Raw genomic sequence first — 21545 nt, 5'->3', positions numbered from 1 at the left:
AGCCTGTGGCAAACTCTTTTAGCTTTTCACTCAGTGCTATCCTCTCAGAGAATCCATCTGTTCTGACCCTAACCAGGATCACCTGGAATCTGACTGTTGCTTTGCCAGTTGCTGAGCATTTGAGAACTCCTGAAAGCACAGTTTCAGAGAAGCTGTAGGTAAGCAGCGTTCCAGCTGCAGAGACTGGCAGAGTCAGAGGGACACAGGCAACCCAAAGTATACTCCGGTCCTCCCTCCTGTCTTGTGTAACTAGCAGCTGGCAGGAGGGACTGCGTTCCTTGGCACATTCCAGTTTCTCCCTGGTGATGGGCAGCTCTGCTCTGATCCAGCTTCTCCATCCCCCCCACCAAGAACGTTGTCCTGGGAGATCAGAGGTGGTGCCCCACTCAGGACTAAACACGAAGAGTAATCCTGGAGCCAGAGAAAGAACTCTGAATAAATTGTGTTTTTTTCCAGGGCTCCATACCAACAACTATTTATAGCACCCATCACACAGAGCAATCTTAAGTGTTGGCAAGACATCAGATTGAAGAGAGCCTTATCTTTCATGCGTGCTTCTTAATTAGAACCTAAAACCTTTTAAGACTCACTCAGTCACATTCAAGCTCACTCTCTGGAGCATGGAGCATCAAGTCTAGAGAAGATCAAAACAACCATTCACTCAGGGCAGCCCTAATTGACTCTGGCATCTGGTGGTTTTATTACTCTGTAATAAGGTTACTTACGCACTTTCTTGAGTTCTTTAATCACTATGCACATAGATTCCCATCTGTTTTTTTTACCGTATTCTACCACCAGCACTTGCCTGAAGATCCTGGAACGTCTTGCGTCACAGGACATGCACATGAGGTCCTAACTGGGATTTCTGTGAGCTGGAAAGGCAGCTACTGATGCCGCTCACCTCCAGGGACTTGTTAACGGGCTTCTGTCTGCCAGGTCAACAGAAACGTGGCCTAGGAAACAGGCGTTTTGCTTGGAAGGCAGCCTTGCTAGGAGCCTTTGGGATTCTTGCCTAGGATATAGGACCAGCAGTATTTCATGGCTGCTACAGGTGTGCCTCCAGACCGTTGACCCACAGGATCTCTGGCATTATGCTGCAAAATCCCAGCGTCCGTCCCACCAGGAGGTGGCTGAATCAGATTCACTGGTTGGGAGCAGTCTCTCCCCAGTGAGGTGCTCCTGTGGAAGCTGAAGCACACAGAGGTTAGGGGTCTTGGAAAGGGCCAGGTGGCTGGTTAGCGGCTGCGCGGAGACAGCATCCTGACTTAGAGCTTTCTTCTCACTTAGTTCTCCTGATACCCGTGGTTGGCCTACTTGGGCGGGCGGGAAGGGGTGGGGGTGGGGGACCCTAGGGCATTCATTTCACCTGGCATAAAGTCCTTCCTCCACCAGTGACGTCAAGTCAAAAGAGGCCAGAATGCTAATTTTCAAGGCAGGATGCCAGCCACAAATGGAATTAGCCTTGGGCAGGAAAGCCAAATACTGCGATGGTCCGTCCCACCCATTTCTCACATCTGCCCACGACGTGGAGAGATGAGGTGATCTGTACACGTGGGTCGCTGAATGGTGTCAGCTTAGTTATCTGGTGTGGCTTCCCCACCGCCGGGCTTTTTCCAAAATGCAATGGCTTGAACAGTCTCTCACAAACAGCCGTCCCCATATCTAAGGTGCGCAAACGCCGGGCACCCAGAAGCAGTGGGTGCGTCTGACGCTGGCTGGAGAAAGGGGGGACAGAGGCGAGGCCTAGCCCCGTGCACTCTTGGGTTAGGGTCCGAGGCGGCGCCGGGAGGAGAGCAAACAGCCGACCCCGCGGGGGCCAGGAGCAGTAGAGAGGGTGGCCTCCTGCCTCCTAGAGGCGCCAGCCCGCTCGTCCGCTCTGCCCGCTCCGCGTCTCTATGGCGGCCCCAACGGCCGTCCGGGGCGCTGAGCGCGATGAACGAGGGCGCGGACGACGGCGGCGGCGCGGGAGGCGCGGCGCGGTCCCCAGGGTGCGGCGCCGAAGGGGATGGGTTTGTCCCGTCTGCGCTGGGAACCCGAGAGCAGTGAGTGTGGCGCGGGGCAGGGGAGGGTGAGCGTGGATGTCTGGCCCGGGCCCCGGGAGGCGGGACGGAGGCATGGAGCCCTGACGTGGTGATGGTGGTGGTGGGGTTCCCGGAAGATGGGGAGAGCCTGAGCGGGGCGGGATGGGTGGAAGCCGCAAGGGCCACCTTGGGAGAGAGTCAGGGGGACCTTAGGGATGGAGTCCGGAGGGCCGCATGTGAACAGGCCTTTCAAACACTTTGACGTCTAAGGGGCCCGTGGGGTGCGGGGCGGGCCTTAGAGGTCCTGGGTGGGCGTTTTTAGGGAGTCTTAAGCTTTTGGGGGTAGGCTTGAGGAGAGGGTGGTGGTGGAGAAGACTCTTGAGAGCCCATTGGACTGCAAGAAGATCCAACCAGTCCATCCTGAAGGAGATCAGTCCTGGGTGTTCATTGGAAGGGCTGATGCTGAAGCTGAAACTCCATTACTTTGGCCACCTGATGAGAATAACTGACTCACTGGAAAAGACCCTGATGCTGGGAAAGATTGAAAGCGGGAGGAGAAGGGGACGACAGGGGATGAGATGGTTGGATGGCATCACCGACTCCATGGACATGAGTTTGAGCCACCTCCGGGAATTGGTGATGGACAGGGAGGCCTGGCGTGCTGAGTTTCATGGGGTTGCAAAGAGTCGGACACGACTGAGCGACTGAACTGAACTGAGAAAAGGGAAAGAGCGTGGGTCTGACAAGTAGGGCTGATGGGCAAGGGCAGGAGGCCGGGCGACAATTGCCCGGCTTAGGGACCTGAGAAGGTTCAGTGGAAGAGGACACGGACGTGGAAGCTAGGAGGGGTGGGAGTCAGGGATGGTCTAAGGAGGGAGCGAGGAGACACTGGGCATCTTGGGGTAGGAGAAAGAGATCTGACCTAAGCAGACGCTCAGTAACCATTTAGTGGGTTAGTAGATGAATGAATGAGTGACCGTGGGGAAAGGTAAGGATGAGAGGTAACTGGGAGGGAGACCAGGGATTCTAGAGACAGGAAGTAGGAAGAGGCGGCCAACATGGAGGAGTCCTTAAAAGGAGTAAGAGTAAGTTTTAAACTTAAAGCTAACTTTTAAGTGGAGCTTATCTTTAATGAATTCCATTGTGAGTAATCACCTCACTGGTAGAAAATTCTCGTATCTCTACATTTGAGACTGAAATGTACTGTAATGACACTGCCTGTACAGTTTTGGACTTGTGTTTGGGACTTAGGGATCCTTGGACGAATACTCCTTTGTATTTTTTAAGCTAAAACATACACCGTTTTTATTGTTAGGCATTGTTGTGAGTGCTTTGCATGTAAACATTTACTCTCATTCTTTTAACACGAGGATATTAAGAGATTGAGCTATGTGTACTTATCAACACTAATAATGTTTTAAATTTCTGTCATAACTATCCCAGTAATGTATGAGAAATGTACATTGAATTCATAATACAGTTTAATTCAATAATTTGGTTTGCATTTGATTATTTATATAGTTGGGATGCTGTCTATAAGAGAGAACTGCAAACTTTCCAAGAATACGGAGATGCAGGAGAAATCTGGTGAGTTAGAGAAAACAGTGGGATTATGATCCAGAAGGTTATGTAGGGGTGTGTGTGTATCTTTTAAGTGCTTATCCTGGAGAAAGTAAAAATCTTGGGAACCTTGGACTGAGTCTGGCTTAAATGGGTAGATTTAAAGAATCACTCTCTTTTCTTTTTTAATGGCCTAGGTATAAATTTGATGACAGTCTTAGGAAATCACCCTGATTCTGTAATTGTCCGTTTTCAATAAGCAATGCAGTTTTGAGCCAACAACATGTACAAATGTTAATGCTGATGTAGAGAAATGTTGATAAGTAACATATCAACCTTATCCATTCTGTTCTATTCTTGGGGGTGTTTCCTCCTTAATAATAGAGATGAAAATTAAATTTACAGATAGTGTTTCTTACTTTCAAAAAAAAAACCTTAATTGAGCGTATTGAATAAGCTGTGTAGGTGGGTTATAGCTGTAACCTTTGTTCTCTAGCCCTTGGTAGTTTGACTGACTGATTCTCTGTTTCTAATAGGTTTGGAGAAGAGAGTATGACTCGACTAATAAGGTGGATGCAGAAACACAAGATTCCATTGGATGCTCCAGTGCTTGATATTGGAACCGGAAATGGTGTTTTCCTGGTTGAACTTGTTGGTACTATTAATATTCATGTGTTAGAGCCAAATTTAAAAATGAAATTAGGAAAAAAAACCTTGCAATTATGGATGCTCTAATCTAACAGCCTAATCCAGCAGTCTAAAGTTGTAAAGCTGTCATGCCACTTAGTTTGAGAGTCACATAGCATGAAAGGAGACTGTATGGGTTGTGAGAAAGCACTGAATGAGAAAAACGGGGCATCTGAGTTCTAGTCTTGATCCTGCTTGCTATAGTCTTGACCTTGAACAAGCTCTTTTTTCTTTTCTCAGCTTTAGTTCTTTCTTAAAGATTTTACCTAGGTGATCTCTATGGGTTTCTTCTAGCTCAAAACTCTGGAAATCTGTATGTATTGCAATATAAAAGGAAGATGATTTTTTGCACTTCCAGTAGAACATATCCCTCTTCTCAGGTGAGCACATGGTTTGAAGGGTGTTTTGCATATGGTTTGCAAAGAGCATTTTGTCCATGGAACTAAGTTTTGGTGCAGGGTCTGCTCCTAGCTAAACTGTCACTGTTATATGCCTGTAGTGCCAAGTGCTATGGAGGAAGTATAAGATAGGCTTCATCTTTGATAGTTTAACTGTTTTAGTTTGTAAGGATATATACATAACAGTCAAATGTATTAAGTGACTGCTACCTGCCAAGCCTTGTGCTGGGCACTGGAAATAGGAAAATTTAGACCTTGGTGCTTGAGTTACTCACAGTACAGTATAGACTGACATAGACATAAATAACTAATGCTATAGCTTGGTCTGTACAATAATATATATGCTGAGTGTAGGAAAGGGAGTGATTAAAGGGTGTGATTTGGGGAAGAGGGAAGAGAAAGGGTCTTAGAGGAGCTAATATCCAAGCTTGGTGGAAATTGTGTTGAGTGTGAGTAGAGTATAAAGAGGGAGAGAATTTTAGAATTTTAAGAAGTGGAAACAGTATTTAAAGGTATGAAGGTTTGAAACAGCATAACATGTTCTGGCCCTCTAAATTTGGTAAATTAGATTATAAAGTGTGTTGTGGGATAGACAGAACAGAGGATTAGATTAAAAGTAGGAGCCATATCGTATGCCATGCATAAGAGCTTAGATTTTGCTTTTAGGCTATGCGGAGCCATTCAGATGTTTGAAGCCATGAAATATGATTAGAAAAAATTGTAATTTTTTTTTTGAAATGTTCGGGTGTCACATATGTACATTAAAGTGGGCAAACCAAACGAGTATGACTCAGTGCATTATCACAGAGAACAGACCTATCACTCTAATCAAGATGTAGAATATTACAGACTCTAGAAACCCCCCTTGAATTCCCTACTCATCCTCTCAGAGTTATTCCTCCTTCCTCTCTAAAGGTTATCATAGGGGTTTTAACATCATAGATTAATTTGCCTATTTTGGTAAATGCAAGCCTTCAGTGTGTTCTTTCCAATGTCTTTTGCTCAGCATTCTGTGAGAGTCACTCAACTTGTTGCTCATAGCAGTTGATTCATTTTTGTTGCTGTATAAGATTCTTTGTACGATTATATCACAGTTTTACTTATTCATTCTATTGTTTACCTGTAGATTCTTTTGGATTTTAGTAGCTTACATGTATAGGCTAATGATTTATCCTTTGAGACTGATAGTTTAACTATAGGTTCTTTTACAGACTGAAAGACTAACACACACACACACACACATATAATTATGCAAACTGTAAATAATGGTAGTTTTAATCTTTCCTTTCCAATCCTTTGTAATTTGCCCCCTTTGTTACACTGTTGGGATCTTTGGGAGAACGTTAAAAATTAGTGGTGACAGAAGACACCCTTGTCTTTTTTTGCCCTTTTCAGAGAAAACATTTGGTGTTTCACTGTTAGGTATGATGTGTCTTATAAGCTAGTTTTGTAGATAACTCTGTTATCAGACCAAAGTTTCCTCTTATTTCTCCTTTGGTAAGTATGTGTGTGTGTTGTTACTGATTAAATGTTTTTCCTGTATCTGTTGAGATAATGATGTGAATTTTTTCCTGTATTCTGTTCATGTTAAATGCGTTTCGAGAATAAACCCAACTGATATATAATAGATCAGTTTGAGAAGGATTTACATCTTTATAATGTTGAGTCTGAATCCATGGACATGATGAATTCGTCCATTTATTTAGTTCTTAATTTTCTCTCAGTAGTACTTTGTTGTTTTTTCTGTAGAGATCTTATATATTTTTCTTTGATTGACTCCTAGTTTTTTTGTTGTTGTAATTGCTATTGTTATGCTTTTAAAATTTCATTTTCTAATAGTTTATTGCTATTATGTATAAGTACAAGAGATTTTTATATTGATCTTGTATCCAGTGATTCACAAACTATTCATTCCAATAGTTTATAGATTCTTTTTTAAAATTAAAAAAATTTAAACTTTTTATTTTATATTGGAGTCAAGTTTCAGATGTACAGCAAAGTGATTCAGTTATGCATATACATGTATGTATTCTTTTTCAAATTCTTTTCCCATTTAGCCTGTTACATAATATTGAGTAGAGTTCCCATAGGGATACAGTAGGTCCTATAGATTCTTGTGGATTTTCTATAAAGACTGTAATGTCATGTGTAAATAATAGTGGTATTTCTTCGGTTCCATTCTTAATATTTTATTTATTAAAATGCTGTGTACTCTTCAGGTCAATGTTGAATAGAAATCATGAAGGCAGATGGCCCTCTAACACTGCCTGTTGTAAGAGGAAAGCTTCTAATATTTCACTGTTAAATATGATATTAGCACTAGGCTTTTCTAGATATTCATTGAAATTGATGATGTTCCTTTATATTCTAGATTGTTAAGAGTTTTTAAAATTAATGGATAGTGCACTTGATCTTTTGCTTTCTTTGATATTCATTGATATGATCAGATTTCTTCTTGATTTTGTCAGAATTGAATTGATTGATTTTGGTGGAGGCTCCTCAGTTTTTTTTAAATTGACAATTTTATTGAGATAATTTTAGTGGTTGATTGATTTTAAAACAAACTTCCATTCCTCAGGTAAACCATGTTTGGTCATGGTGTATTATCCTTTTCATATAATGTTGGATTTGATTTGGTAGTATTTTACTTAGGAATTATATAGTGTCCTGTTAGTCACTCAGTCATGTCCGACTCTTTTCGACCCCATGGACTGCAGCCCACCAGGCTCCTCTGTACATAGGATTTTCCAGGCAAGGATACTGGAGTGGTTTGCCATTTCCTTCTCCAGCAGATCTTCCCGAGCCAGGGATCGAACCCAGGTCTCTTGCACTGCAGGCAGATTGTATATAGCTTTATAAGAGAGATTAACCAGTAATTTTTCTTATTTGGAAATTTAATGTAAGTTTGTTTTTTTTTTTAATCAAGGTTATGCTGCTCTAAAAAAATGAGATGAGAATTGTCTTTATTTTTTTCAGACAATTTTTGTAAGATTGGCTTTGTTTCTTAGATGTTTGAAAGAATTCATGGTGACATACTGTGGATGCTCTCTTGACTAATGTAGCTTTTCAGTGAATCTTAAAGTTGGGTAGTGTGATTCTTTCAACTGTATTCTTTTTCAAATGTTGTTTTGTCTGTTCTTGTTCCTTTACATTTCCAAATGAATTTAAGAATTAATTTGTAAACATCTACAAAAGAATCCATGCTGAAAATTTGGTTTAAATTGAGCTGAATCTATTATTTGAGGAGACTCGACATCTTGGAGAAGGAAATGGCAACCCACTCCAGTATTCTTGCCTGGAGAATTCCATGCACAGGGTAGCCTGGTGGGCTACAGTCCATGGGGTTGCAAAAAGTTGGACACAACTGAGCAACTAACAGACACGACATCTTTATTATCTTGAGTCTTGCAATTCATGAACATGGTATGTCTCTTCATTCATTAGATCTTCCTTGATTTCTTTAATCAGCATTGTTTAGTTTTCAGCATACAGATCTGTACATATTTTTTAGACTTATACCTGTGTATTTGTGTGTGTGTGTGTGTGTTTGGAGTATTTAAAGTGGTATTGGTTTTTGAAATTCAGTTTCCAGTTGTTTATTGCTAGAAACATGATTGATTTTTGTTTCCCTTGTGTCCTTTAATCTTGCATTTTATTGGTTCTAGAAGTTTTTTGGTGGATTTTCTGAGATTTTCTATATAGACAGTCATGTTAATTTTGAATAGGGTAAGTTTATTTCATTCTTTGCAATGTGTATGCCTTTCTTTTTTTCCTGCCTGCTGACACTGCATAGGTCTTCCAGTACACATATAGCCTAAGACTGGTGATGGTGCATTTCTGCCTTGTTCCCATCCTAGGTGGAATGTCTTCCGTTTTCCACCATTAAGTATGTATGTTAGCTGCAGGGTCTTATTAGATACATACTCTTTCTGATATTGAAGAAGTTCCCTTGTGTTTCTAGGATGACTGTTGAATTTTGTAAAAAAAAGTAGAATGAAATATTTTTTTTACATCAATGAATATAATCACGAGGTTTATTTTTTCTTTAGACTATTAATACAGTGGATTATATTGATTTTCATATACTGAACCAGTATTGAACTTGTGCAATATGCTTCATTTGGTCATAATATATAATTCTGTTTCTGTATTGCTAGACTCAGTTTGTTAACATTGTGTTGAGAACTTTTGCGTCTGCATTCTTGAGGGATATTTGTCTGCAGTTTCCCTCCGTCCTGAAGTGCCCTTATCTGGTTTTTGCTTCAGGGTATCCCTGGCCTTATGACAAGAACGGGAACGCATTGTCTCCTTTTTGAATTGTTACCTCATGCGAAGAGTTGACTCTTGGGAAAAGAGTTTGATATTGGGAGGGATTGGGGGCAGGAGAAGAAGGGGACGACAGGATGAGATGGCTGGATGGCATCACTGACTCAATGGACGCTAGTCTGAGTGAACTCCGGGAGTTGGTGATGGACAGGGAGGCCTGGCGTGCTGCGATTCATGGGGTTGCAAAGAGTCGGACACGACTGAGCGACTGAACTGAACTGAAGATACTGTGAAGCACTTGTGTCTCTTCTTGAGTGTTTGGTAGAATTCACAGTTAAACCATTTAACCTGGAGATTGCTTTACTAAAGGTTTAAAGTATGGATTAAATTTAATAGTCACAGTCCTATTTAGGTTATTTTATTTCATTTGAGAGAGTTTGCATGGTTTGCAGTTTTTGAGGAATTAGTCCATTTTGAATTTGTGTGTATAGAGTTCTGCCTTGTATTCTCGTTATCCTTTTAATATCTGTGGGATATGTATTGATAGGGCTTTGTTCGTTCCTAATATCAGTTACTCTGTCTTCTCTTTTTTCTTTGATGATGATGCTAGAAATTCATTTTTTCCTGTATTTTATAAAACTTGACTTTTTTTTCATTGACCTTGTTTTTATGTTTTCAGTTTCAATGAGTTTTGCTCTTAATTTTATTATTTTTTCATTCTTTTTGCTTTTAATTTATTCTTGCTCTTTTTTCTAGCTTCTTAAAGTAGAAGCTTTAGATTTTTGATATTAGATTTTCCTTTTCTGATATAAACATTTAATGATATAAATGCTAAAAATTTTCCTATAGGTGCTCCTGCACCCTACAGACTTTGATATGCTTTATTTTCTTTTCTTTTCTTTTTCTGGCTGTGCCATGTGTCTTGTGGGATTTTTGTTCCTTGACCAGGGATTGAACCCAGGCCCCTGGCAATAAAAACAGAGTCCCTAACCACTGGATCACCAGGGAATTCTCTAATTTCCTCTTTGATCCATGGATTATTCAGAACTTTGTTCTTTAATTTCCAGTTGTTGGGATTTTTCTTTTTGTTCAGTCAGTTCAGTTGCTCAGTCGTGTCCGACTCTTTGCGACCCCATGAATCGCAGCACGCCAGGCCTCCCTGTCCATCACCAACTCCTGGAGTTCACTCAAACTCATGTCCATCGAGTCGGTGATGCCATCCAGCCATCTCATCCTCGTTCGTCCCCTTCTCCTCCTGCCCCCAATCCCTCCCAGCATTAGAGTCTTTTCCAATGAGTCAACTCTTCGCATGAGGTGGCCAAAGTGCTGGAGTTTCAGCTTTAGCATCATTCCTTCCAATGAACACCCAGGACTGATCTCCTTTAAGATGGCCTGGTTGGACCTCCTTGCAGTCCAAGGGACTCTGAAGAGTCTTCTCCAACACCACAGTTCAAAAGCATCAGTTCTTTGGCATTCAGCTTTCTTCATAGTCCAACTCTCACATCCGTACATGGCTACTGGAAAAACCATAGCCTTGACTAGATGGACCTTTGTTGGCAAAGTAATATCTCTGCTTTTTAATATGTTATCTAGGTTGGTCATCGGAGAAGGCAATGGCACCCCACTCGAGTACTCTTGCCTGGAAAATCCCATGGGCGGAGGAGCCTGGTGGGCTGCAGTCCATGGCGTCGCTGGGAGTCAGACACAACCGAACGACTTCACTTTCACTTTTCACTTCCATACATTGGAGAAGGAAATGGCAACCCACTCCAGTGTTCTTGCCTAGAAAATCCCAGGGACGGGGGAGCCTGGTGGGCTGCCGTCTATGGGGTCGCACAGAGTTGGACACGACTGAGGTGACTTAGCAGCAGCAGCAGGTTGGTCATAACTTTGCTTCCAAGGAGTAAGCGTCTTTTAATTTCATGGCTGCAGTCACCATCAGCAGTGATTTTGGAGCCCCCCAAAATAAAGTCTGACACTGTTTCCACTGTTTCCCTATCTATTTCCCATGAAGTGATGGGACCAGATGCCATGATCTTCATTTTCTGAATGTTGAGCTTTAAGCCAACTTTTTCAGTCTCCTCTTTCACTTTCATCAAGAGGCTCTTTAGTTGTTCTTCACTTTCTGCCATAAGGGTGGTGTCATCTGCATATCTGAGGTTATTGATATTTCTCCTGGCAATCTTGATTCCAGCTTGTGCTTCCTCCAGTCCAGTGTTTCTCATGATGTACTCTGCATATAAGTTAAATAAGCAGGGTGACAATATACAGCTTTGACGTACTCCTTTTCCTATTTATTGGATTATGTCAGTGAACACACTTTGTATGATTTAAGTTCTTTTAAATGTGTTTTATTATCCAGGATATAATCCATCTTGGTGTATGTTTCACATGCCCTTAAAAAAAAAAAGGTATGTTCTGCTGTTACGTGATAGAGTGTGTTGACTAGATTTATGGTGTTTGATGGTGGTGGTATTCAATTTTATACCTTTACTGATTTTCTATTATTTTTATTAATTATGGATATAGTAATGTTGAAGTATCTATCTGACCAAACTGGTAAATTTGTCTGTGTTAATTTTTATTTCTGTCATTTTTGGCTACATGTGTTTTCAAACTCTGTTCAGAGCATACACACTTAGGATTGTATGTGTGTTTTGATTAATTGACCTGTTGTATAATGTTCCTCTGTAACATTGGTAGTTTTTACTTTGAATTTTACTTTTAATGCTAATAATAAAGCTTTTTTTCAGCTTTAAAAAAAATTGAGATATAATCTGCATACCATAAAATCTACCCCTTTAAAGTGGTTTTCAGTATATTCACAAATTTGTGCAACCGTCCCCACTGTTTTAATTCCTGAAGATTTTCATCCCCCCACGGAGAAGCCCTGTACTCATCATCATTCACTCCTTATCGCCACTCCCTGTAGTCCTTGGCAACCACTGGCCTACATTTTGTCCCTGTGGATCTGTCTGCTCTGGACATTTCGTGCAAATGGAGCCATCAGTCTATGGTCTTTTGTGTCTGGCTTCTTTCATCTAACATACTGTTCTCAAAGTTCATCCATATGGTAGCATGTATCAGTACTATATTCCTCTTCTTGCCCAGTTAATATTCTGTTGTATGAATTTACCACATTTTATTTATCTACTTGCCAATTCATGGACATTTAAGTTGCTTCTGTTTTTTTGGCTGTTATGAAAAATGCTGCTGTGAAAATTTGTTTGTTTTTGTGTGGACATATGTTTTTATTTCTCTTGGGTATATAACCAGGTCCATATGGTTAGTCTATATTTAACCTTTTGAGAAATTGCTTGACTGTTTCCACAGTGGGTATATCTTTATACATTTCCATGAGCACTGTATGTGAGTTCTATTTTTTCCATATTCTCACCAGAACTTTTTAGTATGTGTCCTTTTGATTATAACCATGCTTGTGGGTATAAAGTTCAACATTTTTATATTAGTTTTTGAGTGATATATCTTTTCCTATTCTTTCATTTTAACCAGTCTGTGTCATTATATTTGAAGTGAGTTTCTTATAGGCAGCATATAGTTGGGTCATTTATTTTATTTTATTTTTATCTTTTCTGAATTTCTATCCTTTAACTGGTGTATTTGGAACATTTAGATTTAGGTCTGCCATTTTTATTATTTTTTTCTTTGTTACCTTTGTTTTCCATTCTTCCTTTCTGCTTTCCTGTTTATTTTGGTTAATTTGACCATTTTTTAGTATTCCATTTTAATTAGATACATCGATATAAATGTCTTTGTATAGTTTCTTTCGTGGTTGCTCTAAGGATTTGACTATCTCTCTGGCTTTTTTAGTGGTTGCTGTGGGTCGGGAAGATCCCCTGGGGAAAGAAATGGCAACCCATGCCAGTATTCTTGCCTGGGAAATCCCATGGACAGAGAAGCCTGGCAGGCTATGATTGCAAAAGAGTTAGACACGACTTAGTGACTAAACAATATTTACTGTGTTTGGAGCTTTTTTAGTACAGATTATAATATACATTATTTACACAATCTTCTTAGAATCAATGCTTTACCATTTCAAGTGGAATGTAGAAAACCTTACAACATTTGAGTTTTTTAATCTTCCCTCCTTTATGTTGTAGTTTTCTTAAATATTATCGTTATATATGTTGAAAATCCTGTTGGATAATCTTGTAATTATCCTTTGTATTCTCCTTTCAAAGGAGAATAATAGTTAATAGTAGTTGTTAAGTAAGTAAAGATACTTTTGCAGTTTTTTCTTCATTCTTGATCTTCTGAGTGTGTCTATTTGTTCTGGAATTAATATTGTTTACTTTCTGTCTAAAGAACTTTCTTCAGGGATGATTTTTTGAGTAGCTTTGCTGGCTAGAAGTTTTCTTAGTGTTCCTTCATCTGAGAATGTCATTTCACCTTCATTCCTGAGGGATGTTTTTGCTTAATATAGAATTCTGAATTAATTGTTCTTTCAGCACTTTAAAAATGTTGTGTCACTTCTTTCTGACCTCCATAGCTTGTTTTTTTTTTTTTTTTTTTTTTTACTATTATTAAATTTATTTGGCTGTACTGGGTCTTCGTTGTGGCCCACAGGATCTTTGATCTTCCTTGTGACGTGCAAGATCTTTAGTTGCCGTGTGTGGGATCTAGTTTCCTGACCAGGGAGATGGAACCCAAGCCTCCTGCATTGGGAGCATGTAGTGTTAGCCACTGGACTTCCAGGGAGGTCCCCGAACCTCCACAGTTTTTTATGAAGAATCTGCAGTTGTCTGAATTGTTGTGTTGTTGTAAGTAATGCATCATTTTTCTGAATGCTTTCAAGATTTTTTCCATTCTCTTATAGTTTTTAGCAGTTTAGTTTTGATGTACCATGGCTTAGATTTCTTTCTGCTTATCCTATTTGGAGTTCACTGAGCTTTTTGAATCTAAGACCTTATGTCTTTTGTCAAATTTGGCATGTTTTCAGGCTCTATGTGTTCAAAATTTTTTTCCCCTCAATAACATTCTTTCCTTTTGAGAGTCTGTAACTATCAGTTAGGCCTCTTTGTATTTATTGTCCCACAGGTCCCTGAAGCACTGTTCATTTTTTTCCAATTAGTTTTCTGTCTATGGATCAGATTTGATAACTAGCATTGATGTGTCTTCAAGTTCATTGACTTTTCTTCTGTTATTTCCATTCTGCTGTTGAGTCCACATTTTGCAGTTGGTTGATGGTCTTTAAGGCTCTTTTAAATTCTCTGTATATTGTTTGTTTATTTAACTTGGTGATTTATTTATTGTAGAAGGTAGTTTATTAATCCCAATGGTTTTCCATGGTGTGGACTTTCTAATTGCATCTTTATAATACCATTTAAACATATTTTCTGTCCCCTGTGTTTTCTGTAGGTTGGGAGTTAGATCCAAAATAAGGGTCAGCAAACTATATAGTTTATGAGTCAAATCTAGGATTCCCTGTTTTTATAAGGATTTCTTGGAATACAGCTATATTCATTTATTTACATACTATCTATAGTTGTTTATGTGCTACAGTAGTAGAGTTGAGTAGGTGTGACAGGGACTGAGTGGCCAAGCCTCAAATATTTATGCTTTGTTCCTTTAAAGAAATGTTTTGTTTACCCCTGATCCACAGATTTTTATCAAATTCAGTTTTTAAACAAGTAAATTTGATAGGTGGTTCTGTAATGTTTGGTTTCTGGTATTTTTGTGATGTTGACAGTCATTGCTTTGGTGCTCTTTCCAGTGACTGCCTGCCTTTCTGATGGAGATATGCCCGTGTGTGTGCACACACGCGTGCAGTTTTTGCTGGGTGTGTGAGCTGGATGGGTGTGTCCTCTCACTGGTTCTGGGTGTGTGAGCTGGATGGGCGCGTCCTCTCACTGGTTCTGGGTGTGTGAGCTGGATGGGCGTGTCCTCTCGCTGGTTCTGGGTGTGTGAGCTGGATGGGCGCGTCCTCTTGCTGGTTCTGTGTGTGTGAGCTGGATTGGCGCGTCCTCTCGCTGGTTCTGGGTGTGTGAGCTGGATTGGCGTGTCCTCTTGCTGGTTCCGGGCTTTCCTTGTTTGGCTTTGTCAGCTGTCGGTCTCACTGTTAGTCTTTAGAAGGTCATCTGTCATACTCTATCCCCCACCCCGCTCCCTGCATGATTTTGAGATTTTTCTGTTTTTGGTTTTCATCAGATATATTACACTATTTGTATATAATATAAATTATATATTGTGTCAGATATATATTATACTGTATTATCTTTGTATTTATCATGCCTTGAGTTTATAGTGCTTCTTGAATCTGTGGCTTCAGATACATTGTTAGAATTAGGAAATTCTCAGTCATATGTCATTTTCTCTTCTGCCCTATTTTCATTTCCTCTTTTTCTAAGACTATTATATATATTTAGATCTTAATACTCTGTGCCATATCATATCTTTTATGTTCTTTCCTATTGTTAATTTTCCATCCTTCTGTCACTCTGTGCTTAACAGTGGTATTTTCTTCTGACCTTTCTTCCACTTCAGTATTTTTTGTGTTTGTGTCCAGTGTGCCATCAAGCCCACCCTTGAATTTCTTAATTTAATTATTTCATTTAAAAATTTTCTTATTTGTATTGGGTCTTTGTTATAGGTTTCAGTTCTGTTACAGTTCCCCAGATTGTCATTTATTTCAGTGTTTTAAGGATTTGTTTCATTCTTTTTTGTTTTTTGCTTTTGACTCTGGCTTGCAGGATCTTAGTTCCCCTACCAGGGCTTCCCCCTGCAGTGGATGTGCAGAGTCTTAACCACTGTACTGAGGGAAGTTGCATTAAGTATCTGTTTCTGATCATTCTTTTATTTGAGTCTCCTTTGGGCCTTTTCCTAATATAAGTTTTCCCTCTTAGTTTTTGGTCATTTATTATTCCCTTGAATGTCTGCTTATTTCTCACTGAGTGCCAGAAACTGAATGTGAAAAATGTTGGCGATAGTTTGAGAATGAATGTTCTAGGAACTTAAAATATCTGCGTATGCTTCTTATACAGTTTAAGGGAAGAGTAAACAAGTGTGGAGAAGCAGGAACTAGTTAGAGTCAATTGACAGAATCATCCTGCATTCTAGGTCTGATAGAGAAGGAAATGATGGAAACGGGGAGATAACGAAGCTGTTAAACAATGTGGATTGAGATCACTAAAAGGATAGGAGGTTGGCATCAAAGAAGGGATATTAGATTTTTTTTTTTTATATTAGATCTTAAGACTGAAAATAAAAGTGATCACTGAAAATAAAAGTGATCAAAGAGAAAAAAAGTGCTCTGTGGAAAATAATTGTTGGGTTGAGTTTAGACTAGGAATCAGTCACTTAGGGTTGAAAAGTCTAGGTAAGTCTTAAATGACTGGTAAAGAGCAGGAAGAGAATTTGAAATTAACTTTAGCCTGAATGGTCTGACAGTGTTCAGCACAGTTAGGGCTGAAGACCAGAGGCCATCATGCTTCTGCTCTTAGGCTCTTCACACTCGCACCCTTACATGGGTTAGTGTGGATCGCAGGCTTCGTTTCAAAACTCTAGTTCACTGAGCTTTCTTTACCTCTTTGGGGGTATTAATACCTGCCCAGTATACCACAGGTTTTTTGTAAAGGTCTCCTGGAATGTGTGAACTATTTTAAAAATGAAAAATACTGTACAAATGGAAGGTGGTTAATAATCACATGGTTGGTGGAGAATTACGTGATTTATAATTGCACTCAAGGAAAAATTTTAAAAGAAGGAACTTATACATATGCATTTAATTTATTCATGTAACTTAATTGTGTTAAGAAAAATTTATGACAGATTTATGTGTGAATTGGAGCATATCAGCATTGGAAATTAATACTACCTTTTTCTGTTTAGGACAGAAATACACATATATTCTCATTGTCTTTGAGAAAATGAATTTCTTATGAAAAAGAAATCAAATATTTTAAAAGCAAATAAATTGTCACATTATATGAATTTAAACTTTTAGTTTCTATTTAGATTCTATAATAAAATTTAAACATGTTATACTATTAGAGGGTATATGTCATTTGATATATTAATAAAACAGTCTGGGTCCTAACAGAACATTGTAACTCATAGGTAAAACAATATTTAAAATTTTAGAAAACTAAAGTATAAAATTATCTGTCTCCAGGCAAAATTTGGTTTCTCTGATGTTACTGGAATTGATTATTCTCCGTCTGCAATACAGCTTTCTCGAAGTATTATAGAAAAAGAAGGTTTATCTAACATTAAGTTGAAGGTAACTATTATTTATATTGCTGTCACTGTTATTTTTATTTATAATAAGTTATAAAGCTTAAATGTTTCTGATGTGTATTAATTTGCTGACATCCTTAAACTCATAAATTAAGGATCAATCATAAATAATCCAAAATGATAACTTTTTAAGGTAACAGTATTGAAATTTTCAGTCTAGTCAGTTTGGGGAAGTTATTTTCTCCTCTTCCTCTTGTGTTCAGGTATGTTTATTTTGCCTTTCTGTCTCTCTTTTTTTGCAAATACACATGAATAATAGCTAACTTTGGATTAACCAGATCAAAAATTTGTAAATGCATGAAGTGGTATAATGCCCCAAAGATTCCTTATTTTGCCCTCTGATCTGTGAGGAGATGATGACACTTGAATTTACATTTTTATCCGGGCTTCTCCTCTGAACTCCAGAATTATAGAAATGCTGCATATTCTATAGTTCCACTTAGATAGCTAATAGCCTATTAATTAGTCCAAAATGAAACTCTTGGTTTCTCCCTTAGCCTTCCCACTCACTCCCATCCCCATCCCACCCTTTCCTTTTTATTCAATAACCAAGAATTCCCTGGTGGTCCAGTGGTTAGGACTTAATGCTCTCCTGGTTCAGTCCCTGATTGGGAAACTAAGATCTCAAAAGCTGTGAGGTGCTGCTGAAAAAATAATCCTAGAAACAAGTTTATTGGTTTTATCTTTAGAATATTTGAGAAAATGTGTCATTCCTTGATATTTCCACTGTTGCCTCTTAGATCCAAGCCACCGTCCGTGGCCTCTTAGTCTTCCCATTTCCGCTCTTGCCACTGCTGTCCATTACCACAGGGCAGCCAGAGTTATTTTATATATATACATAATTAAATTTATTTTTAATTGAAGGATAATTGCTTTACAAGATTGTGTTGGTTTCAGCCAGACATCAGCATGAATCAGCCCTAGGGATACATATATTCATTGCCTCTTGAACCTCCCTCCCACCTCCCTCCCCATCCCACCACTCTAGGTTGTTACAGAGCCCCAGTTCTGAGTTATTTTTTTAAAATGTAAATCAGCCTCCAAGCACTTGCCCATTGCATTTAGAATGGAATCTGAACCCCTATCCAGCCTTACAGAGCCCCTTGGTTTTTACCCCTTTGCTTCTTTATCACCAACACTCTAGTCATTCTGACTTTCTTTCTGCTCCTGATATGCTTCAGCCTTGTTTTTCTCCAATCTTTATTCCTGCTGCTCTCTGCCTAGAATGTTCTTGCCCCAGATCTTAGTTTGTTTGGCTCATTCTCATCATTCTGATCTCTTCTCAAATATCACCTTCTTAAAGAGGTCTTGCCTGACTACTTTTCCAAAACATTTCTCTTCCTAATCACTCACTGTCTTTATTTTTCTCTTCATAGCACTTTATCTGAAATAATTTGGTTATTTATTGTTTGCCTCTCCTTTTAGAGAATATGAGATATATTCTCATACAGAGATCTTTTGTTTTGTTTGCAGTTATAGTCCCAGGGCCTGAAATGTTCCTACATGTCATAGGTGTCTATGAACTATCTGTTGTATACATGAATACTTTTATACGGGCATTTAGGATAGAAACTTCTCCAGACTTGACTCTTATGAGTGGTAGTCATTATTTTGCCTCAGGTGTAATGATGTGGGATGGGAGTGGGAAACCTATGTTTGAGTGTATGAAAACATACAATATACATTTTAAGATCAAACAATAATGAAGTTTTAGATAATACACCATTTATAATTATTTTGTTTATATGACTAATCACAAACTGCTTAATTTTTCAAAGTAGCTTTTCAGAATTAATTTTGTTGGCAAATTATTTTGAATATTTTATGACGTTGAGGCAGATCACTATTCTAGATGCTTCTGAAGTATCAGTAAGTTACTGAGAATGAATGAGATGAATGGTACATGACTTTCAAAATCTGAAACGCATGGAATTTGAAAAGTTAGGGAATTGCAGTTTAAACAGTGCTTTAATTTCTTAAGTTTATACTATTTGTTGTAGTTGCTTTGTAAGCTGCTGAGTCAAGGCAATACAACTTTTGATTTACCATGTTTATTTCAGGTCAGACAGCTAGTAATATCAGCTAAAAATCATCACATTTCCAGTGACCTATTTGAGTTCCAGATTTTTTTTGTCATTAAAAAAAATATGTCAAATATTCTGCTTTTCAACAGAAATAACTTTTTCATAAACTGGGCTTGTGAGCTCCATTGTGTGCTGGTATTATTCGGCAGTACACCTGGCTTTGATTTGTTTCCAAATTTGTAGAGATTTGGAATGTCCAGGAAACACTGTCAGTCTTGCTTACTAATCTTAGCTTTAATGATCTTGGAATGAAGCACATAAAAGTTAGCTGTAAAGTTGAAAATATGTTTATTATATGTAAAATGCCATTGTAATTAATTGCTCCTTTTATCTATCACTTTTTACAGATTGTTACTTAAATTCAGTAAAGATTGTGTGTGGATTGTTTCACCTAGATGTTGATTTTTAATATAGGTAGAAGACTTTTTGAACCCTTCCACAAAGTTGTCTGGATTTCATATTTGTATTGACAAAGGGACTTTTGATGCCATAAGCCTTAATCCTGACAATGCAATTGAGAAGCGGAAACAGTATGTGGAATCTCTCTCCAGAGTGTTGAAAGTGAAAGGCTTTTTTCTAATAACCTCATGTAATTGGACCAAGGAAGAGTTGCTGGATGAATTCAGTGAAGGTACATGGCTGTGTGTTGTTTAACTGTGTTCTTGCCTCGTGTTGAATGCACTCAAATAGGTTTTTTTCTTGGTGTTACAGTGTTTTACTTTTGTGTTTGTGGGAGTTGCCTGCTTTTCTTCTTTGTTAATAACCATGGCAGTACTTTTAACTGTTTATTCAAAGAACAAAGAAGTAATATTGGTTGAGATCCAGAGTCCTTTGTAAAATTTTCCAAGAAATTCTGGCAGTTAAGTACTAAAATTTATGAGCCCGTAAAAATTAAGTTCTTTATTTAAGCTGTATAATCTCTTATTTAGAGAATCAAAACAAAAAAAGCACATATATTGTGCTTCTGAATTCAGTGCAATGATATACCAGTAATTAGTTATAATAATAATAATGTGGGTGGTATTAGTGTTTTTTAAAGTCTTATATGGTGAGAGTTTTAATTCTGTGGATACTAGTGCTCATTTAGGTGTTTAGGATTTATCTTCTTGTTTCAGTGTATATTCTTTTTTTTGACATTGCATAGAAGCAAAACATAGGAATTTAGAAGAATTACTGCGTATTAATTCTTGAGGAAATCTCTACTTTTTTGCAAGATTTTGGTGCCAAGACAGGAATGTTTTTTTTTTTCCCCTCCCTATTAGCAAAGTATAATTAGTACTGTGTCTACTAAATGGGAATCTTGTGAGAATCTTTAATCCATACGCAAATACTTTGAGCTTTGGCAGACTGTTCCTTGCATGGTTGAAGGATTATTTCACCTGTTACTTACTCATGCAGTACACAGGCCTTTCTGGAAAGTACCTTGAGACTCTATAGCTAGATGTTTGCTTGGTTTTTCCTTACACTCCATTTCAGGTTAGTATTAAGGGTTTTTTTTTAAGGAATGGGAAGAATTTTCAGGATGGAGTATTAACAAGTGACATGGAACTAAATTTGTGGTTAAATTTTGAACTTCAGTTGTCACAAGCTAACCGGAAATGGATTTATAACTATGTTGCCTGTGCTTCATCTCAGAGTTTGTTTTCTGTTTGGTAGTGAGGGGATAGGCAGTAGGAGGGAGAACACGGAACACATGTCCTTCTGTGTGCACTCAATGGCTGGGCAGGTTATATAATGTAAAACTTGACGTGTTTGAAGCTTGAAATGTGAGCTTAGGCTTCATTACCGCTGCCTCTGGAAAACAAGAATGATGTGATTTATTGTCTTTTATTTCATGTCATTAATTTTATTATCTTCTATGTTAGATTTGTTTCCTTTAGAACTGTTGAGGCCCTGTACCAATAGTCTTTTTTCCTGAAGCTTGACAGTTTTAATAAATGCTCAGTGTTACACTGTGTAGGGCAAGTTCCTTTCCTGGTTTTTAAATACAGGTGTTCTCTTTTACCCTTGAAACCACCAGACAAAAACATATTTGTCTGTCTTTGATAATGAGGAACAGACTTTAGCCTGGTAAAGAGTGCTTAAAAATCTGTCTTTGAGAACTACTAAGTAAATTCTTTAGCTTATGTTCAGTTTCAGAACTTAATGCAGAATTTAAATAAGCGAAATGTTGCCACAGGAAATGTTAAAGAAATAATTATATACACTGGAAACATTTTTCTTCTCTTAGTAAATGGTTTTGGAGTTAGACACAGGGCACTGCTGCGCGTTGC

The 21545-nt window shown here is 38.5% G+C and overlaps 1 protein-coding gene across 6 annotated transcripts in view; it reads left to right on the top strand.

Annotated features, from left to right (window-relative positions):
• The first annotated feature begins 1885 nt into the window (after positions 1-1885).
• The window catches only part of EEF1AKMT2 (EEF1A lysine methyltransferase 2), a 40420-nt gene continuing 20760 nt past the window's right edge, over positions 1886-21545 (top strand). For 3 of the 6 annotated variants that reach the window (XR_005723537.1, XR_005723536.1, XM_040254782.1), the window contains exons 1-6: positions 1907-2042; positions 3543-3608; positions 4118-4236; positions 4563-4648; positions 17064-17171; positions 19687-19903. Coding sequence is in view for 3 of the 6 variants with exons in the window: in XM_040254782.1 (XP_040110716.1) it covers positions 1933-2042; positions 3543-3608; positions 4118-4236; positions 4563-4648; positions 17064-17171; positions 19687-19903 (706 nt within the window). In the remaining 3 variants the exon portion in view is untranslated. Of the gene's footprint in view, positions 2043-3542; positions 3609-4117; positions 4237-4562; positions 4649-17063; positions 17172-19686; positions 19904-21545 lie in introns of all 6 variants that reach the window. The other 3 variants (XM_040254783.1, XR_005723538.1, XM_040254784.1) reach the window with 3 other exon arrangements.

The sequence above is a fragment of the Oryx dammah genome, unplaced genomic scaffold, assembly GCF_014754425.2.
Source record: "Oryx dammah isolate SB20612 unplaced genomic scaffold, SCBI_Odam_1.1 HiC_scaffold_14, whole genome shotgun sequence".
Classification (NCBI taxonomy): Eukaryota; Metazoa; Chordata; class Mammalia; order Artiodactyla; family Bovidae; genus Oryx; species Oryx dammah.
This window is presented reverse-complemented; position numbering and strand designations above follow the sequence as displayed.